Source organism: Canis lupus, chromosome 9 (genome assembly GCF_048164855.1).
Source record: "Canis lupus baileyi chromosome 9, mCanLup2.hap1, whole genome shotgun sequence".
Classification (NCBI taxonomy): domain Eukaryota; kingdom Metazoa; phylum Chordata; class Mammalia; order Carnivora; family Canidae; genus Canis; species Canis lupus.
This window is the reverse complement of record NC_132846.1, coordinates 35,013,463-35,037,471: the sequence shown is the minus strand read 5'-3', so window position 1 is coordinate 35,037,471 and position 24,009 is coordinate 35,013,463. Positions and strand designations below refer to the sequence as shown.

The 24,009-nt window shown below is 40.8% G+C and overlaps 1 protein-coding gene across 9 annotated transcripts in view; it reads left to right on the top strand.

The window, feature by feature from the left end:
* ARMH4 (armadillo like helical domain containing 4) overlaps positions 1-24,009 on the top strand; it is a 162,710-nt gene that overhangs the window by 29,440 nt on the left and 109,261 nt on the right. For 4 of the 9 annotated variants that reach the window (XM_072838719.1, XM_072838726.1, XM_072838723.1 and 1 more), the window contains exons 1-3: positions 5,109-5,264; positions 15,269-16,694; positions 22,507-22,761. In XM_072838719.1, the coding sequence (XP_072694820.1) occupies positions 5,118-5,264; positions 15,269-16,694; positions 22,507-22,761 (1,828 nt within the window). In that variant the 5' untranslated portion in view covers positions 5,109-5,117. Of the gene's footprint in view, positions 1-5,108; positions 5,265-5,924; positions 5,946-15,268; positions 16,695-22,506; positions 22,762-24,009 lie in introns of those variants that run through there. The other 5 variants (XM_072838727.1, XM_072838725.1, XM_072838724.1 and 2 more) reach the window with 3 other exon arrangements.

Genomic DNA, 24,009 nt, shown 5'->3' with positions numbered 1-24,009 from the left:
CTCTAAGACCTTTTTCTGATAAAAGTGCTTCCTTGAGCCTGAGCTTTGCCCTGCCTAGTAAAGCCATTCTCTTTAATTCTATCCTTAGTAGAGGCAGAGAAGAGTAAAGAATCTTTCTTTGCAGTAAAGGCTGTAGGTAATGTGTACCGCTAAGTCAATAATAAATATCTCATGCCCATTATTTGAGATAAGGAATCTATTAAAATCATCGATTTATTTACCATTAGGCATATAAAGAAAGAGACAAGGATAGAGATGACTCTTTTGTCTGACAGAGTGAAAGGCAATTCATAGCTTTTCTAGAGTTATAAATATCATCTTGAATATATTCACAATGACCAATTCATTTAGGATTAAAGAGTATATTCCATAGGAGATATTAGACCTTTGATGTTCCAATCTCTTAAAAAGAATTTTTACCATTTCATAAGGACATTATTTATGGCTGGGGGAAAAAGGATGAGATTTCTTTCTTGTAAATGTTATCATCCTTGACTTTATCTAAAATGTTTCTGTTTAAATGGCTTGCGCTGTTAGAAATTTTGTTTTTGTACCTGCGTTCATAGTCCTTTCCTCTCTTATCGTGTTTTTTCAAGGCAACAGACGAAATTCCATTTGTTAGAATTGAATCAGAAGGTTCAGGGCCCAATGAAATCTAACAGTTAACTAGATAATGTAGAAAATAACAGATTTTTAAAAGAAGGGAATTTAAAGCATATAATATTTGCTTCTATACTGATAGGTTTCTTCGGGAGAGTAGAGAAGCAAGAGGGTTCATCTGGGTATTTGCATAATAGGAGTTACAAAAAAATATAGATAAATATAGTGGGCTGTTAACAGTTTAAAGCAACTACGGTGTATATAAATCTGCTGTTCCAAAGCCTTCTTTAAGAAAAACCATTTGCTTATTGGATTTATTCTACTTACCCGTTTTTCCAATAAATGGCATACTAAAGACATAATTTAGTATGAAGTAAAAATCTAAGCTCATTAACACTGAAATAGGTCATGTCAAGTATTCTGAGGATTTTGGATGCCATGAAAACATCTATCAGAATGAATAGAACAGATCTGCCATCATTACCATTATTTACATCATCATCACCATAACCATCAAATATTTATTGAATACCCGGAGTGAGTGGAGTATTCTTAGCAAGACAGTTTCACACTGAAGTCTAATCCTGGGAATTTCTACTTAAAAAATTAAAAGCAACTGAGAAGTCTCCAAAACAATTAGGGTCTTGAGAGTAGCTGGGCAGAGAACATTGGAAGATGCTGAAAAGCTTGTGTTCATAAACTTTTAGGAAGGTCAGAAGAAAAGACTATCTTTTGTAGTGAAGATTTAAATATGCAATTTTCAAATGACTCCTATTCTACATAGCACCTCCTGTCCTTCTTCTTTAATGGCAGAACCTCTTTGCTGGGTGCCTTGGGAACCTGTAAGATCAAAACATCAAAGGAAGGAGTTTTAGAGAGTTCAAAAACGAAGGGAGGGGAGGCCAGAGGGTTAAGACAGCAATAGTTGTGAGGTGATTTCCAGGTAAACTCAGCCTTCCAGGAAGATTTTTCCTCAGATGCTTCTCTCATTCATTTTGTTCTATTGCCTCAAGTCCTTGTTGCTGGTGTAATTTCAAATGAAAACAAAACAAACTAAAACTGAAAACATCCTCAGGAAACAGTGGTGCAGTCTGGGGAAGTCCTGCCAGCTGGTTTTTAAGAGCCCTTATGTTAGCCTTTAAGTGGTACTTATACTGGTGATGTCAGCCCTACTCAGGGTCTCGTTCTTGCTTTTGCAAGACCAGAAACCCAGAAACCCACTTTTTGTGGGCATTGAAGATAGAGTTGTTACAAATAGACACACATAATCCAGTTCACAGATCTTTATTTCAGCAATATCTTCAAGACATTATACATGGGAAGTCAAGCTGTCAGATAGTTACTTGGTACATGGGAATCAGAATAAAGAGAATCAGTTGGTATACTGTGAAGCATTTCTACCCAATGTAATGACAGCCTTGTCAGGGACGCCATAATGCTCAAGTTTGCATTGCCAAGACTCTCCTTTCTGGATGGTATTTTTTAAAAAAGATTTTATTTATTTATTCATGAGAGACACAGAGAGAGAGGCAGAGACATGGGCAGAGGAAGAAGCAGGCTCCCTGCAGGGACCCCGATGACGTGGGACTTAATTCCCGGACCAGGGATCAAGCCCATCACACCCTGAGCCAAAGGTATCCACTCAACAGCTCAGCCACCCAGGTGTCCCTCTGGATGGTATTTGAATGGACATTGTCCACCCTTCGGGTTGGTTATCCAGTTGTTTGCTACATGTGACCAATTTCTTTCTGACACAAAGGCCTGACCAACCAGGATGAAGTAACCATCTAATACTGCAAAGTTTATCAGGTAAAATACAGGATGCTCAGTTAAACCTGAATTTCAGATAAATAATATTTTTGGCATAAATATGTCCCAAATACTACACAGACATTCTCTATTTCTTTTCTTTTTTTTTTTTTTTAAGATTTTATTTATTTATTTATTCATGAGAGACACAGAGAGAGAGAGAGGGGCAAAGACACAGGCAGAGGGAGAAGCAGGCTCCATGCAAGGAGCCCGATGTGGGACTCGATCCCAGGTCTTCAGGATCACACCCTGGGCTGCAGGCAGCGCCAAACCGCTGGGCTGCCGGGGCTGCCCACATTCTCTATTTCTATTTGCTAAATCTGAGAACCCCAAAACTTCATTCCTCAGCTTCTTTTCTTATTACTTTAATCGGGGTTTTGGGTGTTCCCAGATTTTCTTATACATAGGATTTCTTGCTTTACCCATAAAAAGTTAAAAACATTTATTGTGAGTGGATTTATTTATTTTATTTTTTAAAGATTTTATTTTTTTATTTGACAGAGAGAGTGCGTGAGAGCAAGCTCAAGTGGGGAAAGGTAGAGGGAAAGGGTGAAGCAGGCTCCGGATGGGCAGGGAGTCTGACACAGAGCTCCATCTCAGGACCCTGGAATCATGACCTGAGCTAAAGGCAGATGCTTAACTGACTGAGCCACCCAGGCGCCCATGAGTGGACTTATTGATTTGACTTTTAGATATAACTTTCCCTGATTTACAATTTGTGTGTGTGCTGGGGTGGAAGAATGGGTCTTATCATCACTCCACATACCCAATAGCAGCTGTTGAGGTAAATTGCAATAATCAGAATTTTTTAAAGCAATACCAACCATTTGGGAAAGGATAAAGGACTAGTATAAATGAGTTCCAATAAGATCACTTTTACTGTAAGCTGAATGATTGTATTGAGGAAAAGGAGAAAAGAATTCTACTATGGGGACTATGGAGGTCCTCTGCGTGGCTCAGTGGTTGAGCGCCTGCCTTTGGCTCAGGGCATGATTCCGGGTCTGGGGATTGAGTCCCACATCGGGGGACTGCAAGGAGCCTGCTTCTTTCTCTGCCTATGTCTCTGCCTTTCTCTCTCTCTCATGAATAAACAAATCTTAAAAAAAAAAAAGAAAGAATTCTACTATGGGAGAATGGTAATTTTGGAGAATGGAAAACTTTGAGTGTAAGGTAGATCTGGGGAGTTGAGCTTTGTAGTTGGGACCTAGAGTATTATGGGTCTCAAAGGACCATACTAGGCTGTTAGAAAGGGATGCAGAGTGGGAGGCAGGTAGATGTCAATGAAACTTTGGATATTTCAAATATTTATATAAAGCTGGTCCCAGAGGCCTGGGGAGCTGGAATCATTTTCTATTCTCTTGTCTTCTCCTCTTCTCTTTGGTCCTCTGGTCTAACCTGATTAGTCAGGTTGTTACTAATCAGTATTATTTACCTGCATTTGGGTCAAGTAGGCCCAATTTTGTGGTCTAGCTGGGAATCTTACCATACTATATAACATTGTTTTTATGAGATAGGGTGTAAATTTCAAACAATGGACATAAAAATAAAATGTTGAGACACAACTTGGTCAGGCTGGGTACAGTTTATCCACCTGGTGGGTATTGAATTCAGGTAGAAGGCCTGGTCACAGTATAATGTATTATATTGTATTACATCGAATCTACATAAAAACGGATCTGACATATTCAATTCAATCCAATCACATTCCATTCAACAACTGTTTGTTGACAACCTTTCTGGAAATATAATCTCTTCTAAAGAGAGGTGGAATGGGTAAGGTAACAGGGCATATTTGAGCATTGTGTTAGGTGTAAGGGGTCAAAGGTAAAAAAGACCTTGCTCTGTCTGGAAGGTGTTTACAAATTACTACAAAACAGGACTAAGACAAGCTATTATAATGAAGGGAATTAACATGTGCAAGGGATAACGTATGTGAAAAGTGCTTTGCAAATGTCAGGTGGTGGTGGTTCTAGAAAGGGCCTTTAGAGTCCAAATATCTCTTTCTACCCGTAATGAGAGCTAATAGAAAAAGTAAATGAAATCACTGACAGACCCAAGAATGGAGGTCAGGAATTCCAGGCGGCCCACATTAGCTATAAGATCTCGGGCAACTTACACAGCCTTCAGCCTCAACTTCCTTCCCTGTTAAATGGGTATTACTAGTGTTTCAGAGTTATTGAGTCGATTGAGCAGATCGAAGCACCTAGCATTGTTCTCAGAAGGAGTAAGGGCTCAATAAACCATACTTACTAGTTAGCACTTATTTTTAACTTCTCTGAGAAAGGAATACTTTTAGGGTTACTTTACACGATCCTACTTAGAGGCACGCCTCACCTGAACAGTTTCCACAAGGAATACGCTGCAGCTTCCGACGTGCATCCTTTGCCTTAATCAAGGACCAGAGAAATTCGGGCTCTTCCAGCGAAAACAGTGCCTTGGCCGTAGGCACTGGGCGAGTGCGGCCGCAGAAGCCCGGGCTTTGAGGAGAGACAGCAGGGCAGGGGGCTCCGGCGGGGCGCCGGGAGCCGGGACCCGAGCTGGACCCCACCCCGCCCGCTCCGCTCTGCTCTGCTCTGCCGGGGCCGCGGGGCGCAGGCGGGGAAGTGGGCGCCGAGGGGCGTGAGGCGACGGCGTCGGGTGTCGGTGCCAGCGGAGGCGGGGCGGGCACATCTTTCCGCCGCCCAATCGCCAGCTCTCGTCGCGGCCTCATGAATAAACAACAAAGCGAAGCGTCCTCCTCCGGGCGTCCCAGACGGCAGAGGGAGCCGCCGCCGCTGCAGGGGCCGCGCCGGGGATGCCCAGCGCGGGCGCCGCCGCTCTCGTCCGCGCGCTGCTCGGCTGAAGGCGCACAGCAGGTGAGCACGGGCCCGGCTCCTGCCGCTCGGGCGGCCGCGCCTGCAGCCCGGGCTCCGGGCGGGCGGCGCGGGGTCGCCCCGGGAGCGCTGCGGTCCGGGGAGCGCGGCACCCCGGGGCGCGCTGGGCGTGCGCCCCGAGCCCCCGCCGGGACGCTGTGCCGGGGCGCGGGGGGCGCGGGGGCCGCTCGGGGCGCGCTGGGCGCGGCGCGCAGGCCTCGGAGGACTCGCCGCACTCCTCGCCCCAGCCCAGCCTCCCGGCTCCGCACCAGCGCGCGGGCCTTTGTGCTGGCGGGGCTTGGAGGGCTGGCTGCTTTTGTGTGGGCTTTTCTTTCTTCTCTCGCTCCCCTCCCGACCTCACGGCTGGGGTGGAGAAGTTCCTCAGGACTCCGATTTGCTCCTTTCAGAGCATCGATCGTAATGTCCCCGGTGCCAGTCAGTGTCCGGCAGCCGAGGAGAGAAGAGGGGCTTCGGCGGCCACCGAAATGTGTTCTGCTACTTTGCAGAAAACCAACAGTTGAGTGTTTAGCGCAGAGATGCCACGGAGCCTCCTCGCTCAGACCCTGACCGGTCCCCCCGGACATGGCAGGAGGATGCTGCTTGGAAAGGTCGCTTAGTTGGAAAGAGGGCCTGTGGGATAGACGTGGAGGAGGCCAGGCGCTGCCCGACACTACAGAATGGTTGGTAGGTGTTGCCTGGAGGTGCCCAGACCTCGCAGATGCGTCCTGGTCGCGGAGAAAACCCGACCTGCGTAGATAACACGCATGTAACCCCTGACTGGTGAGCTGGCTGAACGAAGGTAGCCGGGGTGAATAAAATTTAGGACTCCCAAGAGTTTGGAGTTCTCGAAGATGAGAAATCTTTGCCTTTACCAAGCCGAGCTCGAGGAGCTGCCGGGATCTTGGCACCTAATTTCGGGGCAGAGCTGATAGGGAGGAGAGGAGAGAGGATGCTTTACAGTGTCTGCATTCTCTCTTTGGAAGTTTTAGTTAGAGAGTTAAGGGGGAGCAGGAGTGGTTCACAAAACCATTCTAGGGTTCTGATGGACTTCTGTAGGAAGCAAAATGTGTGGCCAGAATTTGCATGCCTCCCCTAACTTTTTGTGTATTTCCTTGACCACACTTTTGGACTCCAAGGAGTACTGTTGAAGCCAAGCGTGTTTAAAGTCATTGACTGATTTCTGCTCATTTGCCAGCAGAAGCCCTCTGTAGCATCTATTGAAAGAAACTCAAAACTGGGGTGAGACTTCACAGTATCACAGTTTTGCTGCTTTTACACACAATAAAGATTTAAGAGTGGTCTTACTCTTATGACTGAGGTAGAGCTGTTATATTTGTCTTAATGATGAACCAAACACTTACGCAGCAGACTTGATATTGATTGTGTTTATTCACAAAACTCCCAAGACTCACCAGTCTGAGGTAGCTACAGCAACAGAGCCAATTAGGGAGATGCAGATTTGTCTTTGTTTTCAGAGGAGGCTTCTCACTGTTATATTCTGGTGTTTCTTGCTAGACTTTTCAATATCTTAATTTGCTGTTACAGAAATGGTTTAATGCAAGAATAGAATCAAAATGAGGAAGATGGGCTTACCTGTTGTAGAACATTTCCACTCTTCAACTAAGATGTACTTCACTCTTCATATTTAGCAGATGTTTGCCTGAAAAGTTGTGTATGGAGTTGCATATTTGTTCATTGAATTTTTTTTTCTCATATAGGGAAGCTGGGTTTAGTCTCTGTAGAATGAAAACTCATCCCCTAATTAAATGTGTGGTCAATTCTGTTTTTCCATATTGTGTTTACTGGGTGATTATAAGAAAAGTATCTGAATCAGGTTTCAACTTGAAATGTCAGATATTATGTTTGTTCCTTGAAATGTCTACCTGGGGATTATTTTCTCCTTAAATGCCAGCTAGTACTTAGAGATCTTGTCAAGCAAATGAATTTTATAAACCACAAAGAACAGAAATGAAATATCAAATTGGGTCATTGAAAAGAACTGTGTGATGGATGGAGAAGAGCTTGTTGACCAAGATGGATTAGGGCAGGATTCTGCAAACATCAGGCAATTCCCAGGTCATTTTGTCCACAGGAGAAGCTGAAAGAGGAAGCTCCGTGGAAATACCTAGTGGGGAAAAGGATGTTATGGATGGTTCAAATTGCTCACATTGCTGTAGTTTGAGGGGGAATGTGTGTTGGTATCACACTCACATGTCTTGAGTTGAATGATACTTAAAACTTTTTCTTCAGACTGTTTTCATGTCTCTTACCACGCTTTGTCTCTTTTCCACGCTTTGAAGAAAACAGTGTGAGCGGGACCCCCCGGTGGCTCAGTGGTTGAACGTCTGCCTTCAGCTCAGGGCGTGATCTGGGAGTCCGGGATGAGTCCCCCATCCGGCTCCCTGCGTGGAGCCTGCTTCTCTGCCTTTCTCTCTGTGTCTCTCATGAATAAATAATAAAATCTTAAAAAAAAAAAAAAAAGGGAAGAGAATGAGCATTGTCACCTCCGCTTTATAATAAGGCAACTGAGTTTCAGTGATTTGCCCAAGGTGGACTGGTACTTGGAGCCAATATTTAAATCTTCAGTTTGGCTTCTTTTCCCAGGGATAGAATGATGTGCTAGGGGTTATAAGCACCGACATCAGCATTTGTCTACATTGCCGTATCGTGGAGAACAAAGCTCTTGGGCTCAGTGTACGTAGAACTTAGTTGTGGTCTGCAGGGATGGTAGAGCACTTTGCTGGTAGTTACTGGTGTGACCTTCTTCACCCCAGCCCACTTACCCTCTTCCCTGTCAGCACTGATGCTGCTTTCCTCCTGGGGAACTATGCTTTTCTTTGTGGTTACTCCATTCTCCCTCCTTCCACTGTGGCCAAACATGCTGCTGAAAGGATCATCTGTCATTCTAGCTAGCTCCTTAATTTAAAGTGAAGAATGACGGGGGCCAGATGATCCTAAAGCCAATATATTAGGCCAATGACAGTTGTTAATAGCACAGTGAGTCAGAAATGGGGTACTGTAATGCTGTGTGCCACAGATGGGCTAATAGGGTCAGTGGCTTGATAAACTCAGCTTTAGACAAGTGAAATAGCATTGGCAAGAGAACCTTTAGGATTAAAAAAAAAAGAAAAGGTAAGATGATGAAAAATTAATTATTGAGGATCAGAAAGTACAAAATGGAAAGATTATTAAGATAAAAGCAAAGAAGGGAAAGAGTTTCTTTTTCCTCTCATCAAGCAAAGAATCAATTAGTTTTTAAGAGGTGAGGGGGTCATTGGGAAGCGAGTCAACCTGAAGCTCTGAGACTTGTCACTTGGAAGTATTGATCTATTTTTTTTAAAGGTTTTATTTATTTATTCATGAGAGACACAGAGACAGAGGCAGAGACATAGGCAGAGGGAGAAGCAAGCTCCCTGTGGGAGCCTGGGATCACAACCTAAGCCAAAGGCAGATGCTCAACGACTGAGCCACCCAAGTGCCCCTGATCTATTTTTTTTTTATGGAAATAAAATCTTTGAAAACCTAAAATATAGCAGAAATGAGAATACAGGTGGTCATTAGTCTTATGAAAATGATACATTGAATGTGTAGCCAAAATTGGCTAAGTGATGAACAAAATACACAATTAGACATGGGTAGACCCTGGCATGTCATTGAAAATCTTATGGCATAAAATGGAGACTCTGAACATCCTTTTTCACATTCACATAAATAAACAGTTATTTATGTTTGCTACACTCCAGCAAATATTTATCGAACACCTCCTCTGTGTGCCTACCATTATTAGTAATTACATGGCAAACAAAAGAAGCTAAAACACCAGTGTTTGCATGCAAAGAACATACTCTTGTTTGAAGTGGCATGACTTACAGATCTGATGCTTTGTGTTGGAGAAGTTGGGAGAAGGGTGGGAAGAGATTGGACCAGGCTTTTTTGTGACAGCAGTTAGTAAACAGGACAGGGCCAGGATTTGGATACCCAGGGTAGGGAAGGAGGGAGTGTTCTGGGTACTGTAGTCTTGTGAGCGAAACTTGGGGATCCAAAATGAGTATGGCCCATAAGGGCAGTATACTCAGCTGGTGATGAGTAGAGTACAGGACACTAGTGGTAACCAGTTACATTATAGATGTGGAGTTCAGCAGTTGGCAATTTGGTGACATTAAATGATGTGTTTGGCAAAAGGAGAAAACTTGAAGTCTGACAGAATTCACAAGTTCAAAAACAGACATGAGGGCAGCCCGGGTGGCTTAGCAGTTTAGCGCTGCCTTCAGCCCAGGGCCTGCCTGATCCTGGAGTCCCGGGATCGAGTCCCATGTTGAGCTCCCTGCATGGAGCTTGCTTTTCCCTCTGCCTGTGTCTCTGCCTCTCTCTCTCTCTCTGTGTCTCTCATGAATAAATAAAATCTTTAAAAAAAAAAAACAGGCATGATCTCATAGGCGAGTTAATTGTTCTCTATAAAGTCTGTAGCTTTCTAAAAAAAAAAAAAAGTGGAGATTATGGTAGTGTCTATCTCATTAGGTTGTTGTTAAATAAGCTAATTTACATAAGGCACTCGCAACACCTGGCGCATAGCATCCTCCAAATGGTGGCCATTTTTTATGGGTTATTGAATGCTGGGCCGAAGATCACGAATCCAAGAAACCACCAAGGAGCCGACACCGATGCTTGAGCTTGTGTCCAAGTGTACCCGACACAGCGGAGCAGGGACTTGGACCCCGAGGCTAAGAGGCGTAGCAGCTTTATGGGGGCCAGTGGGACTGTAACATACACAGAAAGTTGCACAGTCATGTCGGTGCACACGCAGGTGGCCGATTGAATCACGATTCACCCTATAGTGACCATTTGAACTGGCCTCTCGCTCTGGTCAGAATCGGCGGGCAGTTTTGGCGGGCACAAGGCAGGTTACATTGTTATGAGCTGATTTCCGATAAGGGTGTGCCCAGCGGCTCGACTAGGGTGGGGCAGCACCTTAAGCAATAAGCAGGTCATGTGGGGGTCATACAGGAGGTGGCGGGTGCAGCACAAAATGGAGTTAGTCCTGCTCTGCTTGTCCAGGGGTAGGGGATTTTTGTTAAATTTCCTGGGTCCCACATTGTCATTTTTATTCTTAAGAATAAACCATCTAGATTGTGTAAAATGAACTGGAGAGGACAAAGTCTGAACAGCATCATCAGTTGAGAGACCGTTAAAATAACCATCTAGTGAGGTGATGGGAAGGACAATTATAAGAGATATTATGAGGAAAGGATCCACAGAAGCTGTGAATCTAGAATTTAGAGAAGAGTTCAGGATGATACTAAAGTTTAGGTGAAGAAGATGGTGTGTCTGAGGTGTCATCCAAATTTCTTTCAGGAGACAATAAGAATCTAAGATTAGGCAGCTTTCTTCCCAAAACCCTATAGACAACTTTCTTCCCCGAATAGCTATTTATGGTATTTGTGTTTGTCCCAAGAAGAGGGAAATGTCAGGCAGTTTGTCACCAGTTTTTTGGCATACTCTATAGGTCTTCTGTGTATTGAGTACTCTTAGGGCAATGCTCATGTTCCTTCTATATTATACATGGAACTCCATTTCCTTTGAAAAGCTAGCTTTGCCACCGATGAGAATGTTCTCATATGCTGGTTACCCTTGTGCCTACATTTTGGTAACACACTGAGCAATAGTATACATTTTAGTTGGAAGAAATGTTGACCAAGTGTTTAAAAAAACCCTGATTATTAAATCTAACAAGGTGACTAAGTCTGTATTTTTTATGTTGTCTTTCATTTGTCTTTGTGACTTGCATATGCCTAGACTTGACAAGGAGACAGATTCTGGACTGTATCTATTTAAGATTGTCAAAGATAATGGGTGACAGAACAGCTTATCTGCCCACTGGTGGCAGAAATGCAGTACATTGTTTAGAGGACCTCAGAGCCATTAGGATACCTTGATAGCAAGTGATAGACAAAGTGCTGCTGACTTGCTCTGAAAAGGATGCTTTCTAAGCTGTTAGAAGCCAATATCCACTCTCGGCAATGTGGTTAGAGTTTATTTACCTGAATTAATTTGCACTGATGGCTAATCATGGAAAGAAACCAGCACTGCCATGGTATGAAAGAAAAGTTAGAGGAATATTCTTTTGTTTGTTAAATATTCTTATGATTGAGTTAATTTAAGATAATTAAGACACAGAGTACTAATTAGCAGTGAAATTTCCCTCCCCTCCCCTTCCCCAACAAAGCAGGCTATAGACATTCTTCTGTTTGTTCAGCCAATATTTACTGAGCATTTTCTCTGTGCCAGGCTCTTTGCCAGGAAGGGGATACAATGTTGAGGGGCGAAAAAAGAAAAGAAAAGGCCTATAGCCTTCAACATATGATTATAGATGATTATTTAGTTTTAGAAATATTGCTGTTGAATTGACAGTTGTCAGCGTTTTCTTTTTTATTTGCTAATGTCATGTAGCTCTCACTTGGGGGGACACCATCCTCACCGGAGTGGCTGTGTGAACTTACACTGTGCTTTGAAAGATGGAGAAAGACCTAGAACTTGAAGGTCATTTACCAATGTATCTGAGTTGGAGGCGTGCTCCCTGCTGTTGTTCTTATAGGCTGTCTTTTCTGCTTCTTTTAAAGTTCAGGCATTGCTTTTGAATAGTGGGGAGAAGGAACATATGGCCGCAATACACAAACATAGAATAGGCTTGCAGTTCACCCCCATTTTTTCTCTAGTTGGATTTAGAAAGCAGGTGGCTGACACTTAATTACAGAAGGAAAGTCTTTTAGAGCAATGGCAAAATTCCCTTCACACAAAAATTCTAAAGCTTAAGATCTAGCTGAAAATAAAACCTTGAAGGAAAATTCTGTCTGGGAAAGGCAATTGAGGTTATATTAAATCTTTATGATTTGCCTCCCCTAATCTAATTTGTTTGTGAAATTTGCCTCTCAGTCCACATGACTCCAGAACATATAAATAAGTTGTGAAACATCCATTCAATCATTTGAATGCCTTGCCTACCTGATAGCATGATTGTTGGAATATGAAAACATTTGTATTTTAATGTTATGTCCTGTAGATAAAATGTGAAAATGGAATCATGGAGGTAGAAGGGATTTATAATACTTTTTGTTTAACTCCCCATTTTGTCAAAGGAAGGACTGAGGCCATTTGCACAGTATCCCATAGCATGTTTTAACAACAATAAAGCTAGGACTCAGGAATTGTTTTTCTGATTCAGGTCCTTGTCTCTCTAAATTCTCTTGTCATTTATGATGGCTTGTTTTTTTCCAGGCTTTTATCCAGAAGCATGGGATCATATAGTCCAAGGCTTTAGGCCATACCCTACATTGTCTGGGACATTTAGTAAGATTTCACTAAGTGGGAAAAATGTTTGCTCAGGGAAGAATAGATCAGAGAGTTCTATAGCTATTATATATGTTTGACTATATACAGTTTCTTAGTTCAACTTGTCTCTACAAGGATGTAGTTTCATCCACTGTGAACATTCTTGCTTTATAGTTCTTCTGTGCTTTTGTTTTTCCTTTCCTTTTTTTTTTTTTTTTAAGATTTTATTTACTTATTCATGAGAGACACACAAAGAGAGGCAGAGACATAGGGAGAGGGAGAAGCAGGCTCCCTGCAGGGAGCCTGATGCAGGACTCGATCCCCAGACCCAGAATCACACCCTGAGCTGAAGGCAGACACTCATCCACTGAGCTACCCAGGTGTCCACTATACTTTTGTTTTAAGGAGTACAATTAGAGGCAGCAACAGCAAGTCAAATACTCTTACCAAATATGTTACCTGACTATGAAGTGGGCTTTTTTTTGGAAGTGGAATTCTTTATGGATCGTTTAAAGTATGGTGATAACTAATGTTCAGAATGTTGACATGCCTTGGGACATGCTATTCCCTCTTTATCAAATATCTTTCGCATATTCTCTCCTTTTAAAACAATGCTAGCTGCCTGTATATAATTTAATATTTAAATAAAATTGTTACAGACTTTCATCCCACATATGGAGAAACTTACCATCCTTCTCACTATCTCTGAGGATTCCTGAGGGGGTGTGGTGGCTTTCTCCTAGTCGTGGCTTCAGTTTTCTTCTTCTGCTAAATTTCTGATCCCTGATATGTGCTGTTCCTTTTCTGCACATGGCACCTCATGACATCACTTCATTCCTATATTCTCTTGAAGTATTGTAGATTTAAGATTTCTATGTAACAAATTATCTCTAACTTGGTGGCAATAAATGCTTAAAATTAATTAATTAATTTATTTCAGAGAGAGAGAGAGAGCATGCGCGAGAGAGTATGCACACACAATCAGGAAGGGCGGAGGGAGAGAGAGAATTTCAAGCAGGCTCTATGGTGAGCACGGAGCCTGAGCCTGACATGGGGCTCCACCTCATGTCACTGAGATCATGACCTGAGCTGAAACCAAGAGTCAGATGCTTAAGTGACTGTGGACCTAGGCGCCCCAGTAAATGGTTATTATTTCATCCCATTTCCATGCATTAAGAATTTGGAAGCAACTACCTTACCCTAAAGTGGTTCTGGCTCAAGGTCTCTCAAGAAGTTGCAGTCATGATGTCAGCTGAAGCTGACATCTGAAGCCTTGGCTGGGCCTGGAGGGTGCTTTCCAAGATGCCTCATTTATGAGGTGCTGGTAGTTTGGCAGGAGGCCTCAGCTTCGAATCCAGGGAATCCTCTTTTGTTGTGTAGAAAAGGAGAAGGGAGATAGCACATATTCATTCAGCCTTCCTTTTTTCCTCAGCTGTCTAGATCATGCTCCAAGGAATTGACCTTTTCTGGTCTTTTTTGGTCACAAAAAGACCAGAAACTAAATGGGAAAGCTTTGAACTTCTTAAGGGAGAAGACCCTATGAAAACATAAATTTTTATATTTTATGTGTGCGCATCACATGCTTAACCCAAGTAGTTTAATGATTAGACATGAAAGAAGGAAAAATAATAACTTTTATAAAGTTTAAGTTTTTATTTTAGAATTTTCATTCCTAGGTTTAATTTCCTAGAATATCTATAGCATCTGAGAAATTTTGGATGATGGGAAAAGAAAGAGCCCAAAAAGCAAAGTAGATAAAAAAAGAACTAAAGCTCAAGTTTTTGGGGAAAATTAGCAGTTTTGATATAGTTTTAGTTTTAACGAGAGTGTGAGTAGTTTCTTTAAAAAATGCAATAAATCTCAATCCTATAATAGTATGGATTCAGTAAAGATTGCTAATTTTAAATGTGTTTTGGTTCTCTTAAAGTTTTTTCCCTAAAAACACACTTACTTGAATTAACTCTTAACTTTTCTGCTCCTTAAATTTTGAAACATCAAAGATTTGCCTATAACTTTTATAGTTATTACAGAGAAAAGAAATAATTTAAATGTTTTGAAGAGAAATAAAAAAAAAAACTTTATTTTTTTACATAAATAAACTGGCTGGAACTCACGGCCTCAAGATCAAGAGTTACGTGTTTCACCTACTGAGCCAGCTAGGTGTCCCTTGAGAGAAATTTTAATTGAAAATCATTTGTATACTTAAACCTCTTGAATATTACTGGTATTCAGTATTTTATGATTATATTTAATAATTTTAAACAATACTTGAAACATTCTCTGATGTAATATAAGTAAATGTAAGTTTTACTTTCCATATCTTGAACATGTTATTTCTCCAGTTATTTGACTATATGGTAATAGAGGAATTTGGGGGAGAATATTGCAAATGTGACTTCAAGGGTAATTTTTTTAAATAGATATTTAAGAAACAATGAACTAAGTACTTGAACTATGTGTACCTTTTCTAGAGAGCTTCAGGTTAAATCAGCTGCAAAATTCAGCAGGGAAAAGTGAACTGGGTTATCCAAGTCTCAAAGGTACAAAGAAATAGAACAGCTGTCTCTTCCATACCATCTCTGAGCATGAAGTCAAGATTGTTTTACTTACGGTTTAATTTAAAGGGGCTTGTTTACAAAATACGTTTATTTGATAGCTTGATATGCTTTATTTTTCTGCAGGACTCAATTACTGGAATTGTCAACTCTGCTGATTTATGTGCACATTTCTCTTCCACTATGAGCAGACCAATTGTATTGCACATTTGTCTGGCATTCTGTAGCCTTGTACTTCTCAACTTTGCCACACAATGTGTGGCCTTCCCCAAAATGGAAAGAAGGGAGATAGCACATGTTCATGTAGAAACGGGGCAGCCTGAGAGGATGAACACAGATGATCTAGAAAATAAGTCTATTACGTCAAAGTGCGCTCCCCAGTTGGTGGTCTCTGAAGAACCAGTGATGGTGTTAGCAGGACCATCAGCAACATCATTAAATAAAGTATTTCCTACTAACAAAGAAGCTCGTCCCATAGGAGCTGGGCTCATGCAGCCTAATAGCCCTGGCATTTACACTGCTACTGAGACAGCAGTCCCTGCAAGGTTTGGTTCCAGCCAGCCAGAGAGGGTGTCTCCTGAAAGCCGACTTTCCAAGGCCATGCTAACCAGTCCCATTACTGCAACTGCTCGTCTGCATATCGATAAGAAGGAGGGACACTTCAGTAGTACCATCATTCAGCGCATTGGAGAGGGGACCACAGAAGCAACACAGGGTTTTCTGAAGTATGTGGATGATCAGTTGTTTGCAACTGAAAGTCAGGACGGAGTTAGTCTGGGATATTTACCTTCATCTGCTGTGGATACTAAAGAAATGCTAACTGCTAATCCAAGGACTGAGAAATCTGAAGCAGGCACAGAACATGGGGCAGCTTTTTTTCTTGGTGCTGAGCCCATAGCAGGCACGGAGCCTGGGAGCCCCACGCCTGATAGGGAGAAACCTTCGCAGATGACAGCTGATCATACCCAGACTACTGCCACCAAGTACTGGCTCACAACCTCCGAGTACACCCTGAGTGTGGAGCCAGAAACTGACAGGCTGCTGGGAGCCACGGGAGTCACAGTGAGTGTCAGCACAGCTGTTCCAGCTGCCTCTGACCTAAGTGATGAGTGGGATGATACCAAATTAGAGAGTGTAAGCCAGATAAAGACCCCCACACTTGGAGACAACATAGAGACTCAGGTGGGAATGGAAATGTCTCAGACAGCCCAAGAGATCGATAATGACCCTATGGAAGGTATGGAAGAGGGCAAACCTGTGACAGAGGCTGCAGATGTGGCTCTGGGGCTGTCAGAAGGGGAAGCACACTTGGGGACAGCCCTGTTAATGGCGCATGGGGAGGAGCGATCATCTGCCGTCACCGATCAGAATTCCTTTATTCCCACAAGTCCTATGGAAGATAGGAAAGTCTCTGTTGTGAGCCTCTTCCAAGATACTGCAGACTTCATGGAGTCTACTAAGGAAAATGATCCCATGTTTTTCTTAGAGACCACTGTTCCCATCTCAGAATATGAATCTGAGGCGCATCAACCATTGGGAAATACATTGAAAGGTAAAAGAAAGAAAGAAAAACACAAACTTTGTTTAATTTGGAATGTTTCAATCTAATTTTATTGTTTTTTTTTAAAAATTGAGATATAACTGACATCTAATATTGTATTAGTTTTAGGTCTTATTTTATGTTTTTTTTAAGCAATAATTTAGAAGTAAGTTATCTAAGTTTTAATGAAAAGCAAGAGTAAACAAATAAAAATATATTTTATATAAAATGACACCCAAATATAACCTCTGCATACAGGTCATAGTATTCAACCGGGAAAAGTTTGTCCCTACCCCCATCATTTGGCAATTTTGGAGACATTTTTCCTTGTGATAACAAAGGGGTGCCATTGACATCTAGTAGGTAGGAGCCAGAGAGGCTGCTGAACATCCTAAAATCCCCATCCACAGAGACTTTTATGAGCCAAAAGGTCAACAGTACTGAGAAACTCTGATATAGGCTGATAATTTTCAAATATGTTATTATGAAAATGTATACCCTCAGGAAAATGTTAAAGAATGAGCTGTATATTTAAATGATCTAATAAACAGTATAGAATACCTATTTACACATTGTTGCAAAAGATACTTATATTCCTGGTATTTCTTACCAGAAAGCTTTAAATAAATATCTGTCTTATAGCATTAACCATAGGAGTTCTTTGACTTTGTTTTCCTGAAAAGAAATTTATCTAGAAAAAAAGACAAAACAAAACAAACAAATACTGATAAATCCTCTCTGTCGGCTTGATTCTGCGCTACTTCTTCTTGGCCTTTATATCTGTGAATGTTGTGAGCTGATGAGTCTTACATTTGTTGCTGATGGATAATGTTTTTCTTTTATTATGTGTATTTAGTCAGATAACAGCATGAGGAAAGGATAGACTTAGTATAATGTGCATCTGCTCCCTCCAAATTGTTTTGAAAGATGTATATCTTGTTGCTTCAACTAAGTAGCCTAATTAATGAAAATACCAAATTAGTAATGTGTTTTATAAAATGTTAAAATTGAATTAAAATTATAAGATTAAATTTTACATGTCCAATTCATTTTTTAGAGACAGAAAGACCTAGTATACTGTAAGTTTTCACAGAACCTTAAGAAATTGTTTTGTATGTTGGTTTTTTATTTTTTTTTTTATTTTTTATTTTTTTTTATGTTGGTTTTTTAAATTCCATTAAGAGAGTTGGATCTCCATGACCATGAAGATACTGGATACGACTGAACAATTTACTTCAACTTTCCATAATACTTTAAGATATTCCTGGAGGATAAAGTAATATAACTCTAGATTATTCATTGCATAATTGAATCTGTGATGCTTATGTATTAGAATTACATTAGCTTGTATTAATACAGACTAAAAAGTAAAATGAATTTGGTGATTATTATTTATTATTTTTAAAGATTTTATTTTATTTTTATTTATTCATGAGAGACGCAGAAAGAGAGGCAGAGACATAGGCAGAGAGAGAAGAGTAGCAGGCTCCCTAGAGGGATCCTGATGAGGAACTGGATCCCAGAATCCCTGGGATCAAGCCCTGAGCTGAAGGCAGACGCTCAACTGCTGAGCCACCAAGGTGTCTCTGATTATTATTTTGATTACTGAATATGCTCCTTACTTAGTCATAATTGCCTCACTTAACTATAGTCTCTCTCTTTTTTAAGTTTATTTATTTATATTTTTAGTAATCTCTACACCCAGTGTGGGGCTTGAACTCACGAACACTGAGATCAAGAGTCACATGCTCTTCTGACTGAGCCAGCCAGGCACCCCTTCACTACAGTCTCTTAATAGGCAACTTCTTTTTATTCCTAGCACATCACACAGTATATGGTACCTAGTAGATGCTCAATAAATACGAAGTCAGTGGATGAGTAAGTGAACACAGAGAACCATTCAGAATGAAATTATCCAGTTTGACTGCCTGCATTGTTCAAATTATTATTATTATTTTTTAAGATTTTATTTATTTATTCATGAGAGACACAGAAGGAGAGGCAGAGACATAGGCAGAGGGAGAAGCAAGCTCCTTGGAGGGAGTCCAATGGGGTACTTGATCCCGGGATTCTGGGACCATGCCCTGAGCGGAAGGCAGATGCTCAACCGCTGGGCCACCCAGGCATCCCAATCAGAAAGTTTCTAAATGTTCTTTTTTTTTTTTTTAAGGATTTTATTTATTTATTCATGAGCGACAGAGAGAGAGAGGGAGAGAGAGAGAGAGAGGCAGAGACACAGGCAGAGGGAGAGCAGACTCCATGCAGGGAGCCTGACGTGGGACTGGATCCCGGGTCTCCAGGATCAGGCCCTGGGCTGAAGGCAGTGCTAAACTGCTGAGCCACCCGGGCTGCCCTCTAACTGTTCTTTGTAGAGAGAGGAACTGTTAAATAATTCCTTTCACTTTAATTTTTTTTGTTGTTGTTCAAGCTAAAAAGAATATGAAAAACTCAGCCCGGGTGGCTCAGCGGTTTAGTGCCACCTTCAACCCAGGGCCTGATCCTGGAGACCTGGGATCAAGTCAGGCTTGATGCTCCCTGCATGGAGTCTGCTCTCCCTCTGCCTGTGTCTCTGCCTCTCTCTCTCTCTCTCTCTCTCTCATGAATAAATAAATAAATAAAATCTTAAAAAAAGAAAAGAAAAGAAAAACTCAGATTATTGACACAGTCGTCAGAGAATAGCCAAAAAGCTTTCTATCCATTTTCTGGTGATTATGTCTTTTTCAGAAGTAAACACTCAAATGCCAATCATTTAAGGACCCAGAGACTACTTATGACATTATCTTCTTCGGGATATGCAATGATTTCTTGGTGTTTTGTTTATTATGAACGGATGAGCAACCTGAGATTATTATCAGTTCTCTGGTTCAATTTATTCTTACACAGGTTCAAATGAAGATCGGATTTTAAAAGTAATCTATAATAATTATCATATTATTTTTTCTCTGTAGGAAGGAGAATAAGAGAGAGATGTGGAGAAATTTTGAATGATATTTTTAAAATGTTCGTCACTGTTTCTAGATCTTACTCTTTTTTTCTCTGACAGCAGTCACCCATTCAAAGCACCATGCCATTTTGATAGTCCTTCCTATTTCATGAAACTATGACCTTAGCCTGCACATTTTTATTTTTATATGTTTCAAAAGTGTTCATTATGTTTTCAAAAATGAGGGCAACATGGAGAATGCATACTGCTTAAAAAGATAAAACAATATATTATCTTTGTATGGCAAGCAGAGCATTGTCCTAGGTGCTGGATACTAAAAGGGCAATGAAAATCCTGGCTCTTGAGAGATTTACCATCAGTGTTATTGGAGAAAGAAAAAAGAAAGAAAAAAGCTTAATGTCACATAGAGCAAATATGAAGCATATGTAAGAACTTACTCTAACTTATATTGTCTTACAACCTAGTTTATCAATCCATCAGATATAGGAATCTCTTCAATTCAGATGAAAAAATAGTCCAAATGGAATGGGGACCAAATGAAGGAACCACTTAGACTGAAAAAATGTACAAACATTATTTTAAAGCAAATAAATTGTTTTCAAGGAAAAGTATTTTAAGTAATAGGAAATACCATGATGTCATTAATAAGAACTTTGAGAAAATCTTTTCAGCTATCCCTAGAATGTTATTTTTCATAGTATAACTTACTGGACTTGCTAAGACACTATGTATCTAGAATTAGTATTAAAAAAAAAGAGGGATAATAGGGTCTTCTAAAACTTAAGTTTTATTTTTTATTTTTTTAAAAAGATTTTATTTATTTATGATAGACACAGAGAGAGAGAGAGAGAGGCAGAGACACAGGAGGAGGGAGAAGCAGGCTCCATGCTGGGAGCCGACGCGGCCCACGCCCTGGGCCAAAGGCAGGCGCCAAACCGCTGAGCCACCCAGGGATCCCCTAAAACTTAAGTTTTTTTTTTTTTAATTGTTTTTATTTATTTATGATAGTCAGAGAGAGAGAGAGAGGCAGAGACACAGGCAGAGGGAGAAGCAGGCTCCATGCACCGGGAACCCGACGTGGGACACGATCCCGGGTCTCCAGGATCGCGCCCTGGGCCAAAGGCAGGCACCAAACCGCGGCGCCACCCAGGGATCCCTAAAACTTAAGTTTTAATAGTGGCTCAGTATTGGAAATTTCCAGCATCACCCTTGCCTAGGAAGGGAGCTAATATTGACCCTCTTAAATAGTATTTAATAATGTATTTGGGGGGATTGTAATGTTGGAAAGAAAGTGGACCCAACTGAGGTCTGTTTCATTCTCTTTTATGATTTAAAAGCAAATGCAGGGACGTCTGAGTGGCTCCACGGTTGAACATCTGCCTTTGGTCATGATCCTGGAGTCCCGGGATCGAGTCCTACATCGGGATCCCTGCACAGAGCCTGCTTCTCCCTCTGCCTGTGTCTGTGCCTGTGTCTCTCATAAATAAATAAATAAAATCTTAAAAAAAATTAAAAAAAAATGCAAATACAAATCTTCTACAGAGGCCACTTCAAGTTATTTCTTGGGCAACAACAGGTTTTCCTTCTTTCTCAGGGCTCAAAAATATTCCACTGTGTATGTGTGTGTATCTCACATCTTCTTTATCCGCTCATCCATTGTTACTGACAGCATAGTTAGCACAGTGGTTAAGAGCACTAACTATGTAGCTTCTCTAAACATAATTTGTCTGTAAAATGGGATAATAATAGCTGATATTTATTGAATACTTATACAAGTACTGGGGTATGTGCTAAGTGTTTTACATGTGTTATCTATTTTATTTACTTATTTAATTATTTGAGAGAGAGAAAGAGAGAGTGAGTGCACACGTGCGAGCTGGGATAGAGGAGCAGAGAGAGAGGGGGAGAGAATCTCGAGCAGACTCCGAGCTGATCACAGAGCCCGAGGAGTGGCTCTGTATCAGGACCCTGAGATCATGACCTGAACTAAAACAAAGGGTCTGTCGCCCAACCAACCGAGCCACACAGGTGTCCTTTACATGTGTTATCTCTTTATAACAGCTCTATGATATAGATACTACTATTTTTTAAAAAGATTTATCTATTGATTTTAGAAAGCAAGAGAGAGAAGTGGGTAGAGGGGCAGAGGGAGAGGGTGAGAATCCTCAAGCAGAATCCCTGCCAATTCCCAGGACCCTAGGATCATGACCTGAGCCAAAATCAAGAGTCAAATGCTCAGCTGAGCACCACTCTAGTGCTAGAGCCTGCATTTTTGACTGCTATGATATATGGCTTCCATGGAATGATATTAGTACCTACCTCCCCTTAGTACATTTAGAAGATAAAATAACACCATATACACAGCAGTGTGTGTGTATATAGCATATAATAGAAATACATGTGTTAAAGCATATAATAGAAACTCAATAAACATTAGTTATTGTAATAATTATTCCTTTATTGAAAATAGTAACTTTCCTCTTCAGAAATGCAAATGTGAAAACTAATATATATATATATATATATATGCTGAGAAATTTTAAATATAATTTAGAACTGTATAATTTATTTCTTAACAAACTGGTTGTGTTGATATTCACAAAAAGGAGCTCAATTGTTGATCTTCCTATTTTGTTTTGGATTTTATTTTATGCTTTATATATTAACTTCTTTATCTCTGTCTTAGATTGATTCATTGCTCCTGAAAGCAGCAACACTGAAAACATTTATTTGCTGACATTTTGTATCTGGGCAATCCATTTGCCTTCCCGTACCCTGAAATAGCTATCTTCTTTTTTTTTCAAATTATTAATTATAGAGTGACATTTTAAGGTATAGGGAATTTGTCTATTTTAAAATATTGTATTCCCCCCTTTTAAGACATCATCACTCAAGAGATGACAACAGCTGTTCAAGAACCAGAAGCCACTTTATCATTGGCAACACAAGAGCAGCAGGTTTTTACCCTTGAGGTTGCTGGAGAAAATGGTAACACTGAGGAAGGAAAAGATTCCCCCTTCACCACATCTGGTGTTCCTGCTGTTACTCAGCTGTCGAGGAGATGGGAGCCTCTGTCCACTACAGTTTCAACTACAGCTGTGCCTCTGTCTTTCGAAGTTACTTCTGCTCTGGAAGGTTTGTAAGCAGGGGAATCTTGGACTCAGAATTTTAGAGGGAGATTTTTCTGAGTTATAAGGAATGGAGTGAGTGTGGCACTTAGCTCCTATCCATAGGGTTTCCACACAGATCTCATCTGGAGAATGAATAGAAAAGATGGGTGAACTCTATTTGGAGAGATGTGGCAAAGCCTAAAAGGATGAGGGGTTAGTTCCCAAGTAGAATTTCCTGGTGGCTCACCACTGGGGCCTGTGAAGGCCAGACCTCCTGAGAACTCTCTCCTTGTCTGACAGCTCTGGCTGCTAGAAGCCAGAGGGTGAAGTGAAAACAGGACCTCAATTGCAATCCCAGCTTTGGCCCTCACATGTATTGTGGCCTCAAACAGGTCTCTTAAATGTCTCCAAGCTTGGTTTGTGCATCTTTAAATAATGCCCAGCTTATCTTATAAGTTATTTTAAGGATTCAAAATAATGTATACAGACTACTGTCTCTATAGGAGGCCCGCAAATGCTCTGATATCTTAAGGATAGCAAAGTTTTCATATCTTGGTGATCATAAGCATCATCTGGAAATTATAAAAATTATTATTATTTAATTATTATTTTTGGACCTCATGTCTCTGTCTCATTATTGGTCTAAGTAAAGCCTACTTTTATTTATTAACTGAGTTATTTTTAAAAAGTAATAAATATCTCCTAATCCTGACCCTCCAAAACAAAAACTCTAGGGCCTGGTCAGTAACCTACACATAACCCCTCACCCTTCCCACCTCACCCTCTTCCTCTGACTGTTAACTGTCATTCTGAATCTTGTGTTTCTCATTTCCTTGGTTTCCTTTTATTTTAGTTTTGTTGTATCTGCGTTTATGCTTAAAATTACGCATTAAAAAATTTTTAGTAGTTTTTAACTTTATCAAAACAGTATCATTCTGCAGATAGCCCTTTTGGTACTTAATTGGTTTACTCAATAGTCTATGGCTGAGATTCACTTACTGCAGTTCTTTTGTTTTGACTGTTTATAATATTCCACTATGAGATGAGATCACAATTTATTCATCTAATCTTCATCCAGTCTCTCCTAGCAATTTGTATTTGGGTCATTTCCAGGTTTGGCGATTTTTTTTTAAAGATTTATTTATTTATTTGTTTATTTGAGAGAGAGAGAGAGAGAAAGAGCACACAGAGAGAGGGAGGGGGAGGAGCAAGGAGCCCAATGTGGGGCTTGATCATAGGACCCTGAGATCATGACCTGATCCGAAGGCAGATG